The sequence below is a fragment of the Gymnogyps californianus genome, chromosome 2, assembly GCF_018139145.2.
Source record: "Gymnogyps californianus isolate 813 chromosome 2, ASM1813914v2, whole genome shotgun sequence".
Classification (NCBI taxonomy): Eukaryota; Metazoa; Chordata; class Aves; order Accipitriformes; family Cathartidae; genus Gymnogyps; species Gymnogyps californianus.
In genome coordinates, this window is record NC_059472.1 from 107,450,736 (window position 1) to 107,474,793 (window position 24,058).

Here is a 24,058-nt window from a genome sequence, read left to right on the forward strand (position 1 = left end):
CTTAATTTGCAAAAATGTCTGACAGACTCAGCAAAAAGCCTCCAAAACAAAAGCTCTACAACTGAAGGAAAAGTGTGTAAGAGATGCTGTTAAAAATCAAAACTTCATTTCATATGTCATATTTGAAACACTGAAGCCATTTTTCCTTCCTGTATTTTAGGTAAAAGACTTTAAATACTTGTATCGGAAGATTTCTGCAATAAGATTAGACTGGGTAAGGTCTCTATACTTTTATTGTCATGCAACAACTTACCATTGCCCAACGACAAAATTTTGTTTATTGCCTTTGAATGTGTGCCAATTTATTCTATTTGAGTTAACTGAAAAATACTAATTCCTTCCTCTATCAAACCAGAGAATCTACACAGGAAAAAAGTCTTTTATTTATTGAATTCAATTACTCAAAATTTTATGTTTCACATGCATTTATATATATCTGTATGAATAAAAGTTTTGATACTTTGGAAGTTCAGTAAATCAGTTCTCAGGCAAAATGTCTCATCTGAAAAACTAATTATACAGATATGTGCAATAAAATTAAACGTTTACCGCTGCTGGGGCACTTTTCATCAGTATGTAGTGACGGATGGCACATTTATATTCATGCCATATGTTTCTATGTATGTCATAGTAAAAAGCACTCCAGTGACCCACTATTTACGGAAAGAAGATAGAAAAATCACAGGATATGACAGTTATAGTTGTTTAATGTCTACTCACAAAGTCATTGCAGTAATTATTACATGTGCCACTTCTGTTAAAAAAGTGAAGAGAGAGAGAAGAGAGGAAGGGGGAGAGTGGGTAGAGAAGCCACCCCGTACATTTGACCTTAATGAGGCAGGCTATGAATACGCATAATGATTTCTCAAAGTGTTTGAAGATGTGCAGCTTTAGGCAAAAGAACTGTACTAGAAAGGGGATAGGGTAAGTACCATTCAAATGCAGCCATTATGCTTGCAGCTATTTGGATCCTGAAATGAGATAAAAGCCACATCACAGAGGCATAATGACTTCAGGACCAATAGAAAGAATTAACTGACATATCTTCTGGTAAAATAGATTATGAAACCTCTCAGTTCTGCTCTGCATCAGTGATCTAAATGATGAAGCAGAAGAAACAGCAGAAAGACTACGATTTCCCTATCCTCAGCATAAAGCCTCAAGGAACTATGAAAGTGCTGGTCCGCCTCTCTGAATGATGTCCCATACAGCCATTAGGATAAATAACTAAGGACTTATGGTCCCTGTGCATTGTTCCTCTGCTTATTCCTCACCCTCTGCTCTGAAAATTCTTGCAGGACAAATGCACAAGATAAGATCAGGGTAAACTTACTGATCTGATACCTTTTCTCCATCCTCCTTGGGCAGAGGGGAAAAAAAGAAAGAAACAGAAAAAATAGGGAGTAATATTAACTTACTTCATGTGTCTTTCTCAATGGGACTGAAACAAAACTGCCAGAGGAAAACTGAATCAAGCCTAGAGATTCAGGAATACAAAATATTGTGCAGAGCGTGGGGTGAAGCCGTAACACACTCAAAGTTTACATCTTCCAACAAATATCTCAAAAGAGCAGTTCTTTCCACTACAGTTACTGTTCTAATGACAATTAAAGAGAAAACAGGAAAGGCCTTAAACTGGATACTGAGATAGGAACCCTCCATCTTTGGAAAAACCTGCTTGAACGCAGAGTCTAACTTTCCTTTGTGGACCTGCCTCTGAAAGAGGGTAAGATCTCGGCCTTAAGATGACAGAGCTTTGGAAGAGTTCCCTTTTGGCCTAAGATCACAAGTCAGGCTAAAATGAAAGGCAATCTAATGGTTAAATATTATGCCACATCACAGCTTCAAGGAATATTTTTCTGTAAGTGCATTAATCTAAGAAGTTCTAACTTCCCAACTCTAAACATTTTCAATACTATTTTTCGTAAAAGAAAAAAAAAAAGCTTCCTAAAATTTACATAGTTCCTGTTGATAAGTATTTGGAAAACTGCTGAACATCTATTGCAATGCCCTAGATTTTGAAAAGCTGTGTTACTGCAGCAGGAAGAGATACTTAAAAGTGATATCTCAAACGTTTTAATTCCACTATGAGGACATAAAATGTAAGTAAGTGCTTCGTTCCTCTTCACTATCAAAACACAGCACTGTGAGTACAAGGTTTGTTTGGAGAAGACAAGGACAAGACAAGGACAAGGGGGGCTCTGGGATTTCTTTGACAATACAGAGTAGTTTGTAGAGACCATGAATTGCTGTGGGGAGCACATGCACATATGTATTTCTATGACTTTGCACTATTGAATTGCTAGGACACCTTAGAAACCAGAACAATTTTTAGTTATCACAGCAACATCTGTGGAGGGCGGGACTCATCATGACATTTGCCAGTTTACTAAATTAAGACATACTAAAGATGGATATGGATTATGCCCAGAAATATACCCAGAGAGCTGTCTACTGCACCATAATTTTCTCTTCAGGTTTTTTTTTTTTAAATACTTTTTTGACACATTTGGGATCCTGAACACTTTCTGACTGTAGAATCTGTAGATGAAAGGCTGACATAATGATGAAATAATGAAATTTGTGATTCATTACTTGTGATACAGTACCTTCAAGGGTTAAAGATGCAATTTCTAAATATACAATTTCAGTGCCTTTTCAGGCTACTGCCCTTGCCCCTGAAGGTTTATAGGCAAATGAGAGTGCAGCTTACTTTCCAACATTTTGCACCAGTAAAACTATACTACAGTAAGTGTGAAAGCAGTACATAAGTGTTAAGCCACCTTATTTTAGGAAGATGGATACTAACTTTGCTAATAACCCTAACCTTGTGGACCTGTTTTTTCTAGGAACCAAACTAGCAAGTTACATTACCTTTTTAGTCACTAAGATGTTCTTACTTGCTAGTTCCACCTGAATGAAACAATGGATATTTAAAATGTCTATTAGCATCTTGAGTAATAATTTAATATAGAGATGTTTGTTTAACATAGTGGGTTAATAGGAACATTTAGATTTGACTGTCAGGCTAGAGAGGGAAATACAGTTAAGGATGTCTCTATTAAAATAAAATATCACTATCCTGCCTTATGAAGAAGTGTTTTTTTCATTTAGTATACTCCACATACTATTCAGTATAGCTAGATCTGCAGGTTACTTAGTTTCATGTTCACAAAAATAGTTAATTGTAATTCAGCTAGTTTAAGTCCTTTTTCAAATATAGTGCTAGTAATACCATAAACCTACACAATTTTGATATTAAAATTGAGAATTCTGCTCTTATTCTAATATGCTATAGTGCTTTTTGTTATATGACAAGATATGCATCATTGCTACATTTCTACAGAAATGTGTTATTGACGAAGCAAAGTAAAGCCCTCAAGTAACCTCATTCTGTCCTTTCTCTAGTATGTATATTACTGATAATACTCTGTATCAATTCAGAAAAAGATTTCGGGTGTTGTGAATTTTCTCCTAAAAACGTAGCTCTTTACCCTCCACAGTCTTCAGTGCTTAAGATGACCACTAATTAAAAGAAAATTAAAGCTGTACCAGCTGCAATGTATAGGTACCACACAGTATGTATATAAGTGATGTGCTTTACTAAGCTATCCGAGAACGATTGTCAGAGAGACCTTCCGGTTTTAGAAGCAAAGATTAAAATTAGTTCCCATCAATTTTCACATATTTCTTGCAGTCATTTGCATTTTAATGAAGAAATAGTTCTGTCAGGTTCTCATTTTTAAAATTTAAATAGTTACATGGATATTAGTGCAAAATGCCTTTTTCTTGTAGCAAAGAGTTGCTGATGGGAGCTGTCGTGGTTTAACCCCAGTCAGCAACTAAGCACCACGCAGCCGCTTCCCCCTTCCCCCTCCCAATGGGGTGAGGAGGAGGAAAGAGGGGGAAAAAAAAAGTAAAACTTGTGGGTTGAGATAAGAACAGTTTAATAACTAAAGTAAAATATAATACTAACAATAGTAATAATGAAATATAATAATAATAATAGTAATGAAAAGAAATATAACAAAAAAGGAGGGGGAGAAAGGGAAAAAAAAACCAAACAAAAAAAAACCCACCAGTGATGCACAATGCAATTGCTCACCACCCGCTGACCGATGCCCAGTTAGTTCCCGAGCCACGATCCGCGCCGCCCGGCCAACTCCCCCCTGTTTATATACTGGGCATGACGTTCCATGGTATGGAATATCCCCTTTGGCTAGTTCAGGTCAGCTGCCCCGGCTCTGCTCCCTCCCAGCTTCTTGCACACCTGCTTGCTGGCAGAGCATGGGAAACTGAAAAGCCCTTGGCTTAAGATAAGCGGTACTTAGCAACAACTAAAACATCAGAGTGTTATCAACATCATTCTCACACTAAATCCAAAACACAGCACTGTACCAGCTACTAAAAAGAAAGTTAACTCTGTCCCAGCCGAAACCAGGACAGGAGCGATTCAGTTAAAACAGAAAACTGCATTTTTCCACAGCATGCATCATATCCAAATGAAGAGAAGGAGCACTAAATCATCTATCCTAGTGTTCATGACCTCCTTGCACTGGTTAGGAAAAGGTCACATTTAAGTACTCTGGAAATTGTTTAGTGGACAAGAAATGTTAGTAAAATGAAATGGTTACTTTTACTTTTCTTATCTGTTTTTTCCCCAGTGTTGGACAAGCTACTAGGACCTTCTGCTGTATATTTATATTTAACATGAATGAGCAATACTGTAGTACTGGATAGGTGTACTTTTTTGTGCCTGACACCACTATGGTAGTATATTTTTAATTTACAAAGGTACCTTTGAAGAGTACCCAAAAGCTATAGCTAATGCTGAACACAGCGGTTCTTCTTCTGAATAGCAGAAATCACTATAATATATCAGCCATTCTTGGCATTGTTCCCTGCAGTGCCTGCCTGATTAGTTACTGGTACAGTTCAAGGTGCTAGTTATGATTTAAAAAGTCCTAAATGGGTCTGGATCCACTTATCTGAAAGATTGCCTTTACACCTGTGTCTCAGAACAGATTGGCTGGCCTGTCTTTCCAGTCCAAGAAGGACTGATGGCACTCCCAGAGCTTAGATCAGGCTCCTTTTTAGGTATGTGGTTATTATACAAATGCAGACATTAATGGCAATATGAAACAATGGTATTCTGTTCTCCAACAGGCTGTCTACCTATAAGCATTGATCAGGGGTCTGCTGCATGTGCCATGCATCCCCCTTCAAGTCAGTTTCTCCCCACTGTCCCCCCCAATCTGTCCCATCCAAGTTGGCTAAAACCCACCCCACAGGTCCAGACATGTACAGGTTTCTGCCTCCAGGAAGAGCTACATGAGCTTCAATGACTGTGATCTCTAAAGAGGCAGAGTTAGTTTCAAGCGCCTTCAAGTTCATGATGCTGATGCTGAAGTCTGAGGACTCAAACGTATGCCAGATTTCCAATCCAAACAGACTGAAATTCAAATTTATTATGCAGACACTTAGGGAAAGTCAGGGGACGTCTGTTATATCAGCTACCCAATATTTCATATCAGGAAAAAGTGCTGAGACAATTGTCATGCATTAACAGACCAAAGAAATAATATACTCCCACTGCAGAAAACTGCCCCCTTTTCTTTTTTCATTGTCATATTTTTCTGCCTCAGCATGGCAATGCAGATGACTAAGACAGGATATCTTCCGTGAGAATGCCCAGATGGGAAGTTACCCATGCAAAACTAGTGTTAAAAGCAGGAAAAAAAACATGTAACAAAACCGAAATAAGTTAATGTTGTTATATATATGGTCTCAGAAGTTAAACAAGATATGTCCTTCTAACACCAGTTAAAAAGTCAAAACAGGCAAAAAGAAAACTCAAATGTTTTGCTTCTCTTGTAATTAATTTCTATTCCCTGCCTGTGGAAAGGAATGTGTGTGAATGTGGCTGTGAAAGCTGTGTGAAAGTCAGCAATACCTGGACAGAAATAAAAGTCTGACATTTCTAAAAAGCTGCCTTCCACAGTACCCCATGAACCACAGACATTACTGAACTACAGATGTGTTGATGTACAATAGTTTTGGTAAATAGCCATATATATCTACTTTTTTTTTTTTTAAATGATGCACCACTGAGGATACAAAGGCCTGTTAAGGCTAATTAATAGCTGTGATTCAAAAAGCTTATGAAATGGATTAACTACTGCCTTGCTCAGGCTATACTGAATGGTGACTACAGATTTGATGACCCCTCTCATGAAAAGCTCCTAGCAATTATTTTTCTTTTGCCAAGAAATATGAATTATGAACAGACTCTTTCTCCCAACTACATTAAAAAAAAATTGAATTAGCAAATACAATGCAGTTACCTGTCATGTTGCAGTAAACTTTCAAAGGTCCCAGTGCCCCACTGCCATCTGGATCTATCCAGTAGTAATTTGAAGTTTTGCCCAAGTGTTTGTATGCTTCACAAGAGAGTTCATAAATAGCTGGAATGAAATAAAACACAGCAATAAGGATCTTCATATCCTGGAGCAAAAAAATCTATAATGACAATAAATTGACTTTATTTATATATCAAGAACTATACCTTTGAGATTAAAGTAATGTCACTGACATTCACAGAAAACAAAGCATCTTTCCAAACAATACAGAGCTGATTAAAAGCTTGAGGCCCACAATTTCATTTTTTGGCATGTGAGAGAAAGCCAGAATAGCAAGAGAATTCCAACAACCCGGGGTGGGGGGGAAAAAAACTTTTTCAAGAGTATCTTTAAACCATTTTTGAAAATACTTTGGTTCAGAACTTTGTTTATACACTGGTTTAAGTTTTACATCGGAGACACTTCTATTGATCCAATATACTTTTCTCTTTAGTTTTCTTTCAAGAGATACACCAAAAAGCTTATGAGTTTTACCTCTCTAAATTTTAGAATTTTTCAGGTTGTATTACAACTCAGAGTAACACAGAGTTTCAAAATTGTTAAATTTCTCACTACATGTAATACTGGTCTCTACATAGCTCTGCAGTTACTCTATTACATATCTACATAACTAATATTCTGTTCCAGCAAGGTCTAAAATTTCACAATATTTACTTGAAGAAGTTTAATTGATTTAGTAGTGGGTTTTGTTTCAATTTTTCCTTGATCTCTCTATACCGCTTTCTATTTCAAGTGTAAAACTGCTTGTCACATTGTGTTATGATGAACAGCTCAGACATAATAATAAGCATTGTAGATAGAAGCTTTTCTAGTAATTCCCATATTTTCTTTGAAATGTATAACTATTACAAAGTTATGTGTATTTTACATGAAAAAGTTAAACCATTTTATGCATAGAAAAAGTAAAACTGGTAATTTGTATAAATTGGTATATACATATATAAAACTGGTAAATTATATAAATATTTTTCTATGCAATTTTTTAAAAAAGGAATGTGTAATGTTTCTTTGTTTTCCAAAGACCAGATGGTACAGCTTGTTTGTTTGGAATCAATCAATCAGCTGCTAAAAGAAATGAAATGTTTGTTTAACCAGACGTCATATCCACTCTAAAAATTAATCTAATTTGTTGGCAAGCAATGTCCTTGCTAAGACTGGCTTTATTTCAAATGTTCATAAGGACAAACTGTTTCCCTGGGCTCTGATGATGAGTGATTGATCACATACACACATTTAAAGGCCTCTAACCAACTATCAAGATGCAGAAAGGAAAGCGAAGCTAAAAAAAATCTCCAATTTTGATGTGGCATGAATGCAAAGCTAAAGACTGTTACCTGTGTATAAAGAGAATCTCCCTGTTGATGCTACAAGAGAAAGATTTCCTGGAAAGTTTTACATGTTCATTACAGGGTCTAAAGTCAATTTTATACAAGAAGTAGACTCTTTTAATTAAAATGTGAAATATTCCAAGCCATTTCCCCTTTCTCTCCAAACTAAGGTCAACAGATTCTTTCATTATCAAGGAGACTCTATGCCTGTTTTCAGATACTTCATGCAGATTTCTTAAGGAATTCATAGCCAATTTTCTTCAGAAATATTTCTCTAACTCTCTACATGTTACCTAACTGTAATCACAAAATACCAACTCTGTTAATGTATAATTATTGTGATACCGAGTCACAAATCTTAACAGATGCGCTCCAGGTCAAGCCAAGAAGATGACAAATGCTGTTTATGATCTCCCAGAAATTTGGTGTTTTCATTTTCTAAACCCTTTCAGAAAACCAAGGGAGTTTTGTCTTTGTAGTATCCAGATCTGTATGTATCAAACATGGCATTTTTCTCCATGTTTGCTCCTTTCAAGAAGACAGGCCAATCTTTGTATAGAGATACTACTACAATTCAGAAAAAAATATTAAAGAGTGTTATATGGAAGAAAAAACCAAGTTATACTGTTTAATCAGACACTCATTTATCCCTACTGAATATTTTTACAGAAAATTAAAGGGTTTAGATAAAACACCCTTCCTTCTGTTCTTCTGGAATGGGAGAAATAGAAAGTGGTAGGTAGTTATTAGTTAGTATTACAGCACAGAATAGGTTGCTTTTGAATAAGTCAGCATTTGTTAAGCTTCAACATTATGTTGAACACCAAACAATAGAAATTAAGATCGTTCTTCAAATAAAGACAAAAGAGTGGGATATTCTAAATAAATTCATCTTGTGAAAATTGTTTTTATGAGTGTGTGATAGGTTTTTGGCAGGTTTTATCCATATGTAGATGCATACTTAGAGACATTAAAAATGAGAATAAACAAAAATGAAAGAGTAGGTTCTAGTGCAAGGAGCAGTAACATACAAATCACGTAACAGGAGTATAGGAACAAAATAAAGTGATAAGTGAAGTTGGTATACTGACAAAATAACTGGTAATTAAGATGCAATAGGAAACAGCAAACAATCATGTTCTGGTGTATGAAGACACTCGATGACAGAAAGAGACCTTTTTGTTGACTTCAGATGGCAAAGGGTAGCCACTAACATAAACAGCAGAACAAAAGTGGCAAGCACCAGGCAGAGAAGGCAACTGTGAAGGGGAGGAGAGTAAGACATGATACCAAGATGTCAAAGAAGTAGAAGATGACATAGAAAGGAAGATAACACAGGATCACCTTATAATTCAGTACTTCTTTTAAATGGGTTTTTGAAATGCTGCACAAAAAGATCAGTAGTGTGTAAGACAGAAGGAGAACAGGCAAAAATAGAAATTAAGAAACCCAAAGAAAACCTAAAATAGATGAAAGGACAAACACTTAAGGAACACTGTTTTAGAGGTCACCCGAGTACATTAAAACACAGAGAAAATGAAAACACAATACAACAAGGAAGAGACCATGGTAGAATCAAAACAGCTTAAATTAGACAATTGATAAGGGTTACAATAAAGAAGCAAAAAAATTAACAGAGCCAAGAAAGGACAAGTCAGCAAAATGCAAGATTTAGATATAAAGTCTACAGTGTTCATATGCGAAGGAGGAGAAATGGTTGCATATATCTACATACGGGGGGGGGGGGGGAGAGAGAGAGAGAGAGAGAGAGAGAGAGAGAGAGAGAGAAGGGTCTTTTAGTGCTGATTTCTTCTGGAAGACAAGGAGAAAACCAAAAAAGAATGGAAGGACTGAAGACGCAAGGGTAATAGATTTCTGCTTTTCAAGCCAGTAGAAGTAAAATGCCAAAAATATGTATTTGCTTTCTTAGTAGTTGGTCCAAAACCACAATATATACATTCTTAAGGGACTTCAGAATAGTATTAAACTTCAAAATCTTCCAAGCTAAAGGTAAAACTCACATGTGCCTTGATGTCCCGATAAGCCATTTCTAGCATAATACATCCAGTTGTTTTGTGTTTTTTTAAAATGTTACTTATATTCTTTCTGAGGAGAAGAGGGGGAAAAAACCACCCTACAAACTGCTTCCTCACTCTTAACTTGACATGCTTTCATATTGCATCAAAAACTGTATACAAGCAATAAGAGGTGAAAACCCATTCAGAACAGTTATCCAAGGTCTTAGAGTCAGGTAAAAAGTATGTATGAAAAGAATCAAAAGCAGAAAGAGGAGAGCAACAAAAAGATGCTATAGTCTTTTTGAAGTTTAATCACCTGAATAATACAGATCGAACTGAGACAACCAAATCCATTTCATGCTAAAATTTGAAAGGGCTTGGCTATGTTCTAACATGAAGTAAAAAGAAGTTAAAAAAAAAAAATTAAAAAAATCTCATTTTAACTTTTGGTGTGAAACTTCAAGCTTCTTTAAGCTTCTTAGTCTGGGCAGAAAATCCAGTCGTTTTAATCAGCTGACAAAAGCAAATATGAACCCATTTTGAAGTTCACCATTGACTAAGCTAACATTCACAACAGTGGGCTTGAGCACGGCTTGAGGGGAAAAGTTTCTGCTTGACTGGGGAAGCAGACTAAGGGAGAACAGCTTAGAGTGCAACAAAAACCAACAAAAAACCTTGTAGCCACACAGACCTGAACATCATTTACTTTTCTGCATCTCTTCATGGGTTCTTTTCCACTCCCAGAACTGCTTACCTGAACCTGAAAAAGGAGGTGTTGATGCACACGGGAAGACAACACTAATTTCTGAGTTTTTAGGATCCTCTATCTTAAACATTTGAGGAAAACCAAATGGTTCAGAAAACCAGTTTACAGAATAGCTTTTTCCAGCTCCAGACTGTTATCCGAAAGTTGGAAAAAGTCAACTTCTCTTAGATTTCAATGGCTCTTTACTGATTTGAGGGAAGCAGATGTTCTCACTCCTGTTTTACTTTCTGACTGGTGTAAAGATCAAGAGAGAGTTATCCCACACAGGTGGCACAGCTGCTGGCTATCTCTAGAAAGCGGAAGAGCTGAATGACAAAAAGGATTTAGCAACTCTGTCACCCTATATGATGTTCCCATAGAGTTTCAGTAGCATCGAGGTGAACTACAGTTTCTGCCTTTCTGTAAAAAGGCGGCTTTAATTTTAGGGCTGACAAATAGCCTCCTTTTATAAGTACAAACTCATTATAAACAGAAGACCTAGCATGACAGTCTGCACTATGTGACACAATGAATGTGTTACAACACATTTTGTTTCTGTCAGTGAATATGGCTGCTGCAGGGGATAAACTCCTTTAAACTGCTGCTAATACAGGAGCAAATCTCAGCTTTACAGGGGCATATGAAAGGTGTAGATTCACAGAAACTGCTAAATTTCATATACTTACAGCTAGGATGCCCCTGTAGAATTAGGTTACCTTGATGAGAAAAAGCACAGGAAGTAGCACTTTAAAGAAAAGATAAGGCTCTAATAAGATAAAGCTGTAAGACCTTCAAGGCTCCTAGCCCTCACAACCCAGGAAGCAGCCAGCCATGGCTGCTCACAGTGTGCTCACCTTGACACGCCAGAGCAGTAGGAAGATGCCAGCACAGTCAGCTAGCTGCAATGCTGAGTTTCTGTGCCCAGTCTACGTGCACTTGGAAACCGTGCCTGAATGTGTCAAAACCTGCAATGAGGTTCATGTCCAGGAAGAAAACTGAGTTTCTACGCAGCTTCATGCGTATCTTAAATATGATGTGTACATAAAAAGATTCATTTGGAGATTTACATTTCCTTTGGGAAAGCTTTTTTTTTTTTTTTGGAAATGGATCTACTGTGATGCTAAAGAAATTCCAGAAATTTCTTTCTGAAGAAATACAACAATTCTCAATTCAGTTACGCTACATTCAATTACATCCAAATGACTTGCATTCAGGAAAAAACAAGAAATAAGGAAGTGTCCAAATGTGACATGCATTTGCCAATGCAATATCACCTAAATACTAATGACATTCGAAATCAGAAAACCTGCACTTCCTGGCCTTATGTATAACTGAAAATTTGAGTAAACTAAAACCTCTAAGGCCCGTGAGTAATACTTAGAATTTACGTGCTTGTGTTACATCTGCAAGAATATTATTTTCTCCTGTTTTTAAAGAAATGTTGCTATACATGAACAGCCACTTAGTAAAACCACAATTTTCACATATAAATGCCATTAAGCAATTGGAAAATTTCACTGTAAATACGAGAATTTGAGAATATTGGAAGGTACCATGAAGAAGTCCACCAAATCACAGCTGTATGAGACATGGTGCATGCTTTAGCCAATCATTTTTCCAGTTGTAGTAAAACCAAGATCAAGCACTACTTCTCAGCCATGACTACGTTACCTCCACAGCCAGAAGCTGAATTGAGCTACTGCAGTCCCAAAGCACAAGCAAACACAACCCCTGGCATCTTCACACACCTTCAGAGTGAAACAGATTTGATTGTGTTTTCTGGAATACAATCATTGTAGGGGCCCTTGGTTTGCTCTCACAGTTGGCTAGGACAAACACATGAATTCTAAGAGCTCAAAACTTCATCCTTTCACTGTGGCCACATGAGATTAGTAAGAGTCTAACACATACTGCACAACTATTTTACTCACGGCAGTTCCAATACAAGTTAACTTAAGCCTAAGGGTTTAGTTCTGTTACTCTTAAAATCATATTGAGTAAGTACTATATCATTCTACAAGATGTTCCAGGAAAAGGTAGTTCAATTGCTCATATTATATTTGAAGCAATAAGTGCCAGGCAAAAAAGCAGAATCTTTTTGGTGATCATAATTAGTGTAACAGAAGAATCACATGGCTGGGATGAACCTCAAAGTTAATCTAATCCACCTCCAAAAAAGCTCAATTACATCCATGTATCATTCCTGACATAATCCTGTTCAAAATCTCCCATGATGTAAACTCCTCAACATGCCGAGGCAGCCTAGAATTCCACCAGCCCTTCAGCATCAGCATTTCTCCCACTCTCTCTACACTGTGAAGCTGCTCTGCTGCAATTTAAACTCATCATTTCTCTTTCTACCCACCATGAATTTGGAGAATAGCTTATTGTACTCCTCCTTGCAGCCATCTTTTGTCTATTTGCAGATATGAATCTCTTCTCTACATTAAAAAGGCCAAATTTGTTCATCTTGGCCACAGGTTGTGTTTTCTAAGTTCTAAATTATTCTTCTTGCTCTACTCTGGACTCTCCAATTTTTTTCATGAAGCTCAGCATATGAAAGTGGACAATGCTCAGCACAGCAGGATTAATTTGCACATCCCAGAAGTCATGCTTCTGTTAATTCATCCCAAAATAGTGTTTTACTTATTCACAGAAGCATATGCAATGAACTACAAGGTAAATAAGCCAGCAATAAAGGCCACTTCTACAGAACCGAATAAACAAAAACCAAAAACAAACAAGCAGTCTTCCTCAACCTCTGCTTCTACAGTTGGCTAACCCTTCCTAAACATAACCCTTCTCAATGCTCAGTTACTCTGCACCTCAAAATCCTTAAAATAGCTTCCAAAAGAAAGACCATTCTTTGATTTTATATATATATATAATATTATATATAAAAATATACATGTTCTATATAAATAAAAATATTCTATAAATACACACATACTATTTTTTTTTTTTTTAATGAATTGGGAAGGCAAACCAACAAAAGGAATTTTAGTGCTTTATGGCTGGACTAGTGTACATTTCTGTCCACTGCTGCATTGGCTGTCATGCCACTAAAACTTTCCAATAGCAAAGCTCCTTCGTGACTGAGCTTTGAAGAACAAGCCTTCTTCCTGCTGCCACTGATCTAAGCTTCAGCCTTTTTAAATCTCTGAAGTTATGGGTTTCCACCTTCCCAGCTGCTATATCTACCTCACACTCTCCCTCTGCCTCTTATTGTGAGCTAATGAACTTATAAAGGATTCTTATTATTAGTGCAATATTCAGATATACCCTGTAGAAACAGAAAGGAAATTAAAAAGCAGAAAAAAATAAGAATAATAACATATATGGAAATTTACCAAATTTGTGTCAAGTTGATTCTAGGCTCGTTTATGTCAGTGATAAACAAGACAATTACCATTGTGGTAACAAAGGGAAGAAAGTAGAGGGGTTGCAATCAGAACAAGAAAGAGAGTGTGAGTTTATTTGCCTCTGGGACAATAAAGAAAACTACTGCCATGGGGGTGAAAACTGTAATTTGAATTACCACACAGTAGCGCAACCCAGGAATTTGCTATGAATACAGAAGAAAAACATCCCATTTATGGCAAAACCAAAGGTGCTTCTGTTTCTCTTTCAACTTCATTTGTTCTTTGCTTTGGGCTGGGGGAGGAGGGGCAGAGAGAAATGAATTTAAATTGAAAAGGCTGATCAAAGATGGATTTTTAAAAAAATTTAGCAGTGATTTTAAATTAGAAGCCATAGATGAGGCAATTAGCATCCTTGTAACAGTGTCAAGCTACAGACATCACAAGAAAGAAGTATAATTAGACACCAATTTTTAACAAGGTGCCGTTGAGAATTAAGTTATTCAAGGACACACAAACACATTTTAAAAAAAACCCCCTGCTTTCTAGCACGGTTCTTTGTGGCTGAAATAAGCACCGTTCAAGATAAAAACATTTGAAATGGAGAACTGCAAGTCATGCCAAACACGTCCACGTAAGGCACACTTCCATTTTAAATCTAGATGGTGTGGCACATTTGTGTAGCTGTAATGCATTACTGGGCACTGCATCTGAGGGGGAAGATTGTCAAATAAACTTTTAGATATTCACCATGTTTGTGCTGGTCTTACACTGGTCCCAGCCACAGAAAACTTCAGAGCTTCCTGGAGCTTGTTTGAGTCTTCCCCAGCTGGGAGACAACAGGAACACTGCCAATGTCTTCTTGCCCCTTCTTCTCTCCTATCCCTCTCTCCCATGCAAAAGGCTTCAAGGTTGGTATAAAAACGAAGTTTGAAAAATCCATACCCCTAAAGAAAAAGTATGATTTCTGCTCCCACTCCCATTTACTTTGTATTGCCAGGGCAATGGAAAAGAGGAGAGGAGACAAGGTACAAGCCTGGATTTACACTTCCCCAGCTGTGTAATAGAAATACCTGGTTGCACTCTAAAGCGTGCCGAGATAGACAAATGAAAACCTCAGCAAATTATACAAGAGCCAAAGTAGGGGAGACAACTCTAGTCAATTTCGGTCAAAGTTACAGAAATATCTGGAATCTTATTTTAGTACAAGATGTCTATAAGTGGCCACAAACAGCAAAAACACAGATTAAACCCAAGGATTTTTCCCCACCAAGTTCATGCTGGTTCTTTCCTGCCTTGGATATCGCAGCATTTGATCTGTCTTAAGACCTAAACTTCCTCATCAATGTTAAATAATGCTTAGCTGCACAACGAGATATTCTCATTACACAGGTTTAAAAGAGATTATAGTGTCAGGTTTTGTTTATTCATGAATATTACTAATCCCAAAATGCATTACTCCCATGCTCATTTATAGGACTGTAATTAAGTTTTATTTTTACAGGCCTCAACAGTTGTAATTGTCACCATTTCCTTCCCCTTTCCCCCCTCCTCCCCACCCCAGTTCCCCAAACGTTTTTGTATCTAAACCTATCATAACCAGCAATCTTGTGAAGGAAAATACGGTACCCTGCTTGGCTGTACTTACTCCATACAAGTTTTACTTGAGTAACTTCCTCAAGTTATTAAAAAAAAAAAAATACTGTTCAAATTAAATAAGATTTCTTAAAACCTTACATTAAAAGCTTATGTTTGAAAAAAACTAAACCACACCAACAAACAGTAGGTTACCTACAAAACAATTGTTATACACATAGACTTACAGACACCTAACCAAATAGTGGGTTTTCCAGAGGAGTTGCACACTTATTTCCACCAACAGAAAAGAACTAAAACATTACAAAAACAAATGCTCATATCAGCATTTACATTATCTCAATCAAAATGTCCTCTATCAACATGACATCAATTTAGAACCAATGCATCATCTTTGTCATTTCCATTAATCACTAAGCAACTCTCAACGCCAACAGAATTCAACTTCTTTAACTGCCATAAAAGTATCAGCAGAAACATCTGCTCCATGTCCCTTTTTTCATGTTTTCTCTCCAATACTTTCAATTGGGAATGACTGTGTCCTGGCAACTTACTGGAAATCATTTTCACATCTTTTTCACATAATGGATGAACTGTGAAATTAGTAACATGTTAAATGGGTACCTTGGAGGCTGCCCTAGTTGGCACACACAGTCTTTCACTGGTATCTGTTTCAATAGCAGCATTGTAGAGTATTCATTTAGGCTATTTACTGGGGGGATGAGAATATGGGAAAGTGTCAGGTTATGTGAAAAAAGCCCATCTGCGCACCCACAGAGGAGGTCAGAGATGCAATGACAGGGGAGAAGCCCAAATAATACCCTGCCAGGCTGCTCCCAGGTCCATCACAGGAGCCATCAGTCCATCAAAGGCCCATCTGCACAAGCCCAGAGAGGGACCCAAATCAAGGACTCCCAAGCAACAAACCACCTGTCTGGGGCTGTCCCAGCACAGCCTCAGCGCCAGTGTCTGGGCATGGAGCCTGTCACCATGAGTCACTGGGAGCAGCTCTCCCCAACACCTTTCAGACTAAGAGGGTTTCTGCCTAGGAGTGGGACACATTATGGGATGCATGGGAAACATAGCTCAGGATTGTGCAGGATTTATGGGATGTTTAGGGGCAGAAGCAAAGGCAGGAAAAGGGAGAGGGTTAGGTGATTTGGAGGAGGAAAAAGTGCTGGAAAAAAAATGAGTAAGTGTAAAGAGTGGTCTGGTCAGTACACTTGCCTGGTTGCGCCTGGCATCTGATCAGCACAGTCTGTCCTGCCTTCTTATTAAATTCCTTTCTAACTCTTTCCCGGGCAAGGGGCTCTCAATCCTGTGTGCACGTGTGTGTATGGGGGCGTGCGTGCCAGCAGCTGAGGTCAGAGCGCCCCTGTGTCCATGGTGCCAGCCACTGGAGCAAGTGCAGGTGTGTGAGTGTGTGATGGCTAGCGAAGATCAAGCTGGACTAGCCAGCAAGCAGGTGAAGTAGCCTAGGAGCAAGTAGGGGTGAGTGGGTCTCTAAGGGTCAGCTCTGGATGTGAGAGCACCTGGATGTCTCTAGGGGTGAGAGCACAGGGGGTCAGCTGTAGGGACCTGGAAAGTCCTGGCCAGCTCTGGGTGTGTGTGCATGCAACGGTCTGTACCAGTAACTAGAATAGAACTGCTGCGTCAGGGGTTGTATGTCCAGGTGACAGGAATCGAAGGCCAGCTACTGGACAGACTGCTGCTGGAGGGATCCATCTTGTATATACGTACATATAATTCTTCTAGTGGACCTCCATCCTGCTTAGCCAGAGTGGGAAGCAGGGTGAGGCCATTGGTGCTGTCCATGTTTGTGTGAGTGCGCTGAGTGCCTGTGATCTGTGTGGCCAGTCATGTATATATGTGGCATGTATGTGTGCTTTATGTGTGCATGCCTGCTGGGAATACATCTTTAGCCTTGCTATTGGTAGGATCTGGGGTCATCAAGCTGCAGCAGCATCACCTCTTTTGAATTGTTCAATCTGGCATGATATGTTTTCTTCTAACAGCACAGCATATGCATTTCAAACAGCATACTAGGTCAGAATACAGGACTTATCTCCTGTAGCCATTTCCCCTTTTATTTATGGTTGCAATTAACTTCTTACAGAGCCCTGAATCTGTGGATTGTACTCAGCTACACTGATATTCAACACACCTCCCTTCTCTGTGATCAGCAAGGTACTGCTTGACAAGTAGTTCAAGTGATCAAGACCTGGCTGAAGCTCCCAGCTTCTGTCCAGCAGAGCTTTCTAATCTGCAGAATGTGTTTGATGATGGACATCTAAACTGCTGGAAGAAAACAAATACAAAGACCAGGTGAAGAGGAAAAAAAAAACAGAGCAGACGATTAGAGAAGGAATGATAAAAGGAGGAAACAAACTGTTGAGGTTGATAGGCAACCACAAAGAAATTGAGAAACATGAAAACGGGGAAAACAGAAGTGAGTTTGTAAAAGAGAAGCATAGTTAAGAATTTCAGAAAGGCATAACAAGTCCTTGTAGCTCAGGTAGCCTCAGCATGAATCTGAGAAATGCAGTGATATTTGTAGTGCTCTGAAGTAGCAGTGGCAGATATTTAAAAAAAAAAAAAAAGTGACAAACGGCACGTTATGTTTTCCTCTATGTTTTAGAGCATCTACTAGTTCCTTCTGTATCTAGAAGTATATTGAAAACATATCATATAAAATAGAGCAACCACAGACACAAGCAAATTTAATCTAAAGTTTTCTAAACAAGTGATTAGGGAATATGGATGTGATAAATAAGTTAATGTAAAAGCTAAATAGGGATACATGGGCTTAAAGATTTGCAAGATGAGATTCAAAGAAAGACTGTATGGTTCCAGTAAAACAAAATGAATAGTGCTAGATGTACAGCTAAGTACCTTAGGACATGTAAGTAGTACAGCTAAGACTTCTACTGAGAAAATTAAGAACTACAAACTACATCAACACGTTTAAGTACTTCTACTAATATCAGCACAAACTGTATTTATGAAACAGTAGCATCTTCCATGTTTTTGTCAAGTTAGCTAAAAGTAAACATACCCAGAGGATTCCCCAGGCTTCAGTAAAATATTTAAGGAGTTCCAGTAACCTGTCATTACTTCTGCTAAAAGACTTGTCTAGCCAAGATAACTATTAGCCGTCTAACCTAAGGTGAAATTTTAAAGCAACAGCTATGAAGTATGACTGATACCAAACTTCTGCTAACGGATTTTGGTCCTACAACTTGCCCTGCTTTGTCTCCCATTTAAATTACAACATATTGAGAAGGAGAGTAAAACTCAAAAAACCACCATACCAAAACTGAAAAAAACCATCACAGCTCTTGCTTCTGAGTGAAAAGGCTCGATGTAGACAATCAATTCCTAAGAAAGGCATGTAGAGCTGCCAAAAACTTCCACTGTAAAGAAGCTTGAGTATACTGGAAAAGTGAATATAATGATGTTTGAGAAAGGTAGTATCCATAAACAAGAACCAAGCTGTATCAAAAAAATACCATCTGGAATATATATTGTCCATAGAGAAGTGTCAGAAAAGGACTGGCAATGATTATTCTTTATGCTCATTTACTACTGGAGCCATACACCTACTATGGTAAAGATAAGCACTGTCATACTAGTTATTGAGGCAAATTATAGCATACAAAGCACAAGAAGTATCTCAGGGTTTCACTCCACTTAATAAAAAATGCCTATTTACCCCACACGAACCACACAAACCACTGTTATAGAGCAAACAAAGTAGTAAGAAACTGAGCTGCCATGTTTCGCTACCCTTTGCATGAATTTCCATATTTTGGCTTTCCTTATCCTTGTTCTCCATTTTCTTCCACAAGTGCAACACTTCCCATGGCTTCAGCTTGTGACAAAAGAAAACTACTACACTCTTTCAGAGTTGCCAACCAGGCCTGAGAGGTGATCAGCCTTTGACCTCATCAGCAGAGGTACAATGCAATAGTTTCTTCCATTGCTTTCAGGCACAAAACATAAGCACATCCCCCAACAAACCCCACTTTTGCCCCTGGACAAAAACAACTAAGCTACCCCAAAGGGTCAGCTCTAATGAAGTAACAGTACCTTGCAGGGTAAGTCTGCTTAAGAAGACTCAGCAGGGTTCTACCCCAAGCAGCCCATTGCAGAAGGGGGACTCCATTGCTTCTCCTCCACCTCAGGATTAAGTCTCAATTGCTCTATAGCTTTTTGTATTTTCAAGGTTACATTCCAGAAAAGATGAGTGGCTCCTGCTAAAGCAAGCCTGGAAATTCAGTTCTCAGACTCTTTGGGGTAACTGGCCACCAGTCTTATACCTGGGATACGACACAGAGTTGATTGCAAAGCCTCTGCTGTCTCCAGCAGATTATCTAGGGCAGGCAAAGTCCTTATTATGCCCCTCTTCTCCAGTCATACGCACAGGGAGAAGCACAAAGGTCTTTGGGAGTCTGCTTTTCACATTGTACTTCTGCCTGCAGTATGAGTATCTTTCTTACACATTCATACAACAAGATCACAAAACCCAACACTATTATGAGGCAGTGGCTGGAGATGGTTAGCAGTCTTTGAAAAGTCATCCTCCCTTCCAGGAAAAATTGTGGGGTTACAGGAAACCAAGGAACAGTTTTATAATTTTCTTGAATAGTTTGCTTTTTCAAAATAAGTTTTTGAATTAAAACATTAGCTCACCAACATTTAGTATGTTTCTAGTGTGGTAGATGATAAATGAGGGTCTGATTTTACATTGATCAACTCTTCTCATTAAAATTTTGGAATGAAAAGAGATTTTTTTTTTTTTTGCAAGCTTTCTTCTCATTTTTTCAAATAGCTCTTCGCTTATAATATTTTTCATAAGTCTCAAAGCACTTACAAAAAGCATCATTATTCCAATGGTATAAATGAGGAAAAAAACCAAACCAAGAAAAACCCACACAAGTGAGAAAGAGAAATAACTTGCCCTAAAATTACATCACTGGGAAATGCTAACAAAAAGGACAGAATCCAAGTATGCTAATTCTCAATCCACAGTCTTATCAGATTGATCATACTGCCTTCCACATATGGGAAAACTCATTACAAATGTAGAATTTATCAAAACTTTCTACACTAGGTAATGTACATAGCAACGCTACAAACCCTAGATAATGTCTGGTTATCCGTTGGTACATACTGCCCTTTTTAATGGCAAGCATAATTAAAAAACAGTATGTTCCCCTATCTTGAATTTTAAAAAAATCTTTTAAAAAAAATTACATGTGGAGAGATAAATATGTCTGCATGTATATCTGAAGAAGTTCTCATTACTTTGACTACTGTGCATCTTTATAGTTGATCTTTGCATTAACTTCATTCTCTCGCACGTCTGAGAAAGCCAGAATTACAGAGTGACTTCAAAATGTGTTTTTTTCTTTCTAATGGCTGTCAACGGGATTTTAATATCAGCACCTTAATGCTTTTTTCCAACTAAAGTGTTTTAACAGTGAAGTAAGCAATATGCTAGATTGTCTTAATGGAAAAGTTTAAGGAAAAGCTAATTAATTTTGAAGTCTTTACACACAGAGTCCTTTTCAGGCTATGATTAATTCTGACTTTGATTTTACAGCATACATGTGCTGTTTTAAAGTTATCTATTCTTAATTTCATGTTCTCTTTTAACTGTCCCCTGGAAACAATATTTGGTTGCGCGTTCTGAATAACAATATAGCACAGGTTACAGCTGCCTGCAAAAAACTTACCTCATCTAATACCTAAGCTTTCCCAAATGCAAGCTGCAATTCAGGAGTGTTGCTTGGTTAGTTTTAAATGTGTTAACTAGGTCATCGAATTAAGTGACTGAAAATGCTCTGAATTAGATCCTGACTTCATACTGTTATTGCACTGGACCCCAAATATATTTCCCCCACCTAGATGAAATTTAGCTTAAAAACTCACAACACTTGATTCTAATTTAAAGCTACATATAAACAGCTCAACTGTACAAACAGCTAAAACCTGAAGCCCAACTTCAGCCCTTACACACTCTCTCTCTCACGCCTCATCCGATAGAGTCATTTCCAGCTGATCTTTTAATTTCAACATTATTACTGCTGGTTGACTATTCATATTCTGCTTTGCATCCTAATGCTCATTTTCTCCACTTAACCTTCACCAAATAGTACTGATGCTATTGCCCATTTTGGAACTGCAGCCCTTTCTGTCCTGAACACAGACTCCAGCCATTTACTTACAATAAAAAATGCAAGTTGCTTCCAATTTATTACACATTCTGCATTTCATAAACACCTGGCTCAGAGCAGTTCTCAGCTCAGCAGATAATAAATTAGTAGGAGCAGAAGTAACTATAGCTTATGGCACTGAAACTAACAACAAGCTGATTTTTTAAAAAATAAGTATTGGAGTACAAAACCAAAAACCTGCAACATCCTCAAACTAAAAAAAAATACTAACAGAATACGAAGCATTTCATTTCCCAGTTTTGCAGGAACAGCTCAAAAATGCAGCAACTTGGGACATTGTTTCACATGCAAAATTACATTAAGATCTCAGACTAAACCAAACAACTTCACTCTCATTTTAAAATTACATTTTAGTAAAAAAGAAGTAATTTAATAATAGTCTGCAAACTTAGAAAAAAATGCATTATGTCAAATCCTTTGAAAATATGTAATAAATAATAGAAGATGAATCCACAAAGACTATTATAAATTACGATGACATTTCCTTTGAAAAGCATTATTGGAAAAGAGATTAGCCTCTTTAGGAAGCTAGCACATTGATTATATGATCCTTTTAATAAACTTCTGTAAAGAAAAGTAGTTTCTTTATAAACAGGCTTTGAGACTCTCTATTCTCAACAGCAAAGAGACAAACATCCCAGAAATGAGGTTTTGCAGAGCATGTATCAAATTTGAACATTTGATTAGTTCAGATACAGAGTGTGGGAAAGGATGAGAAGAATAAATTGATACCAACATCACTGGCTGAGAACAATCAGTTGTTGAAAGTGCTTTCTCCGAGGATACTAAAAGCAGAAGAGACAAAAGACTCTTTCTAGAGATTTCAGAAATTCTAGCTCACTTTTTTCCCCTGTTACTCCAACATCATAATTGCTCAGACACACACCCATGCTGCCGAGCTTGAACACAGTATTATTCACCTCCTGGAATTTACTTTACTTAACTCAAGTCACAAATATAGAGTCTTAAAGCAGAAGTCCTCAAGGAGCAATTTAAAAGCCCACAGCCTTCATCAGGAACACCCAAACATCAGCTCACAAGAGGAGTAGGTAGAAGGGTGAGGAACTGTACTCCCTTTTCTTACAGCATCTAGTACAAAACTTACTCTGTAATAACTGTGCTAAAAGAGCTGATCACCCTTTTCTCATCATTCCCCCCTGTGTTAGGTTCATAAATATTTTCCCCAACTCCAGCCTCCTCAAACCCAGCAGCTCTCTCAAAACTACTCTTACTATTTCTCCAGTCTCCCTTTCCTCAAAGTAACTTCACAGTTCACCTCCCTACAGAACTCCTCATTCCCATTAGCGTATCCCACAGCAGCTGTCCTCCATCAGCCCAAATGAGGCAAATCACCTCAAACACATGAGGATGGGGCAAATGGGAGCAACTCAAATTTTGTCCTACTGAAAACTCCTCCTTCGTGTTTTCAAAACTCAGCAGCTTGAGTTTCCAGTATTATTTCTCATTCTTCCTTTCATATAATTCAAATAATCTGTCTTCCATGAACAAGGTTAATGGGTATTGCAAAGCTCCCCTGCATGCCCTAATATGCCAGCTTTCCACTACAGAGACTCAGCCCAGTATGTTCATATGTTGCCCAGTTTACTTATGGAAATTCTCAATTTGTTACTGGGAATTCAGTGCAAGATCTGGTAGTCTTGTGTAAATCATTCAGTCATATGGGCTGCTGAACCTGTGCTCAATCTCACTAAACTCAGATGCTTGCATGTGCAAGGGTCCCCTTCTACGGCATCTATCATGATGCTGCTTTCTGCAGAAGGCCCAATTCTGGAATCCAAGATTTGTTCATGCAAGATGCTGCTGACTAAAACATCACGTTTCACTGGCAAACATTCAGAAATGTCAAGGTAATAGTTTGTCGCAGCCCTGCACACAAATCCCCACAGGACAACTGAAAGTGAGACAGCTTTGTGCCAAGCATTCTCAAAACACAGGACATTTCTGACTAGGCTGTATCTTCCACTTGAAGTGTATTAAAAAGCGGCATTCTTCCTGGCTTTTGAACAGAATATTCTTTCACAAGAACGTCTTATGTAATACGGTTTCTGAGCACAAGAGTATTTATGGTTCTTCCATATCTTCACAATCGAGAAAATCATGTAAGAAATATGTTTATATGCTTCAGCTCAGAAAGATTATGTAGAAAGGATTTGGTAAACCCTCTCACACACAAGAAGAATGCAATATTTAAATGCTAAAAAAAGAATTTGTTTTGGACTTAAGGGTTGAAATAGCTGGGAACACAGTATTAAACCCACTCAGATATGTGCAAATCAACTTAGCTCAAATTATCAAAGTTGTAAGTTGTCCTGGTTTCGGCTGGGACAGAGTTA

The 24,058-nt window shown here is 37.8% G+C and overlaps 1 protein-coding gene across 1 annotated transcript in view; it reads right to left on the bottom strand.

The window, feature by feature from the left end:
• Nucleotides 1-24,058, bottom strand: part of CNTNAP2 (contactin associated protein 2) — a 1,235,323-nt gene that overhangs the window by 389,825 nt on the left and 821,440 nt on the right. The window contains exon 12 of the mRNA XM_050890726.1: nucleotides 6,345-6,464. Within this exon, the coding sequence (XP_050746683.1) occupies nucleotides 6,345-6,464 (120 nt within the window). The remainder of the gene's footprint in view (nucleotides 1-6,344; nucleotides 6,465-24,058) is intronic.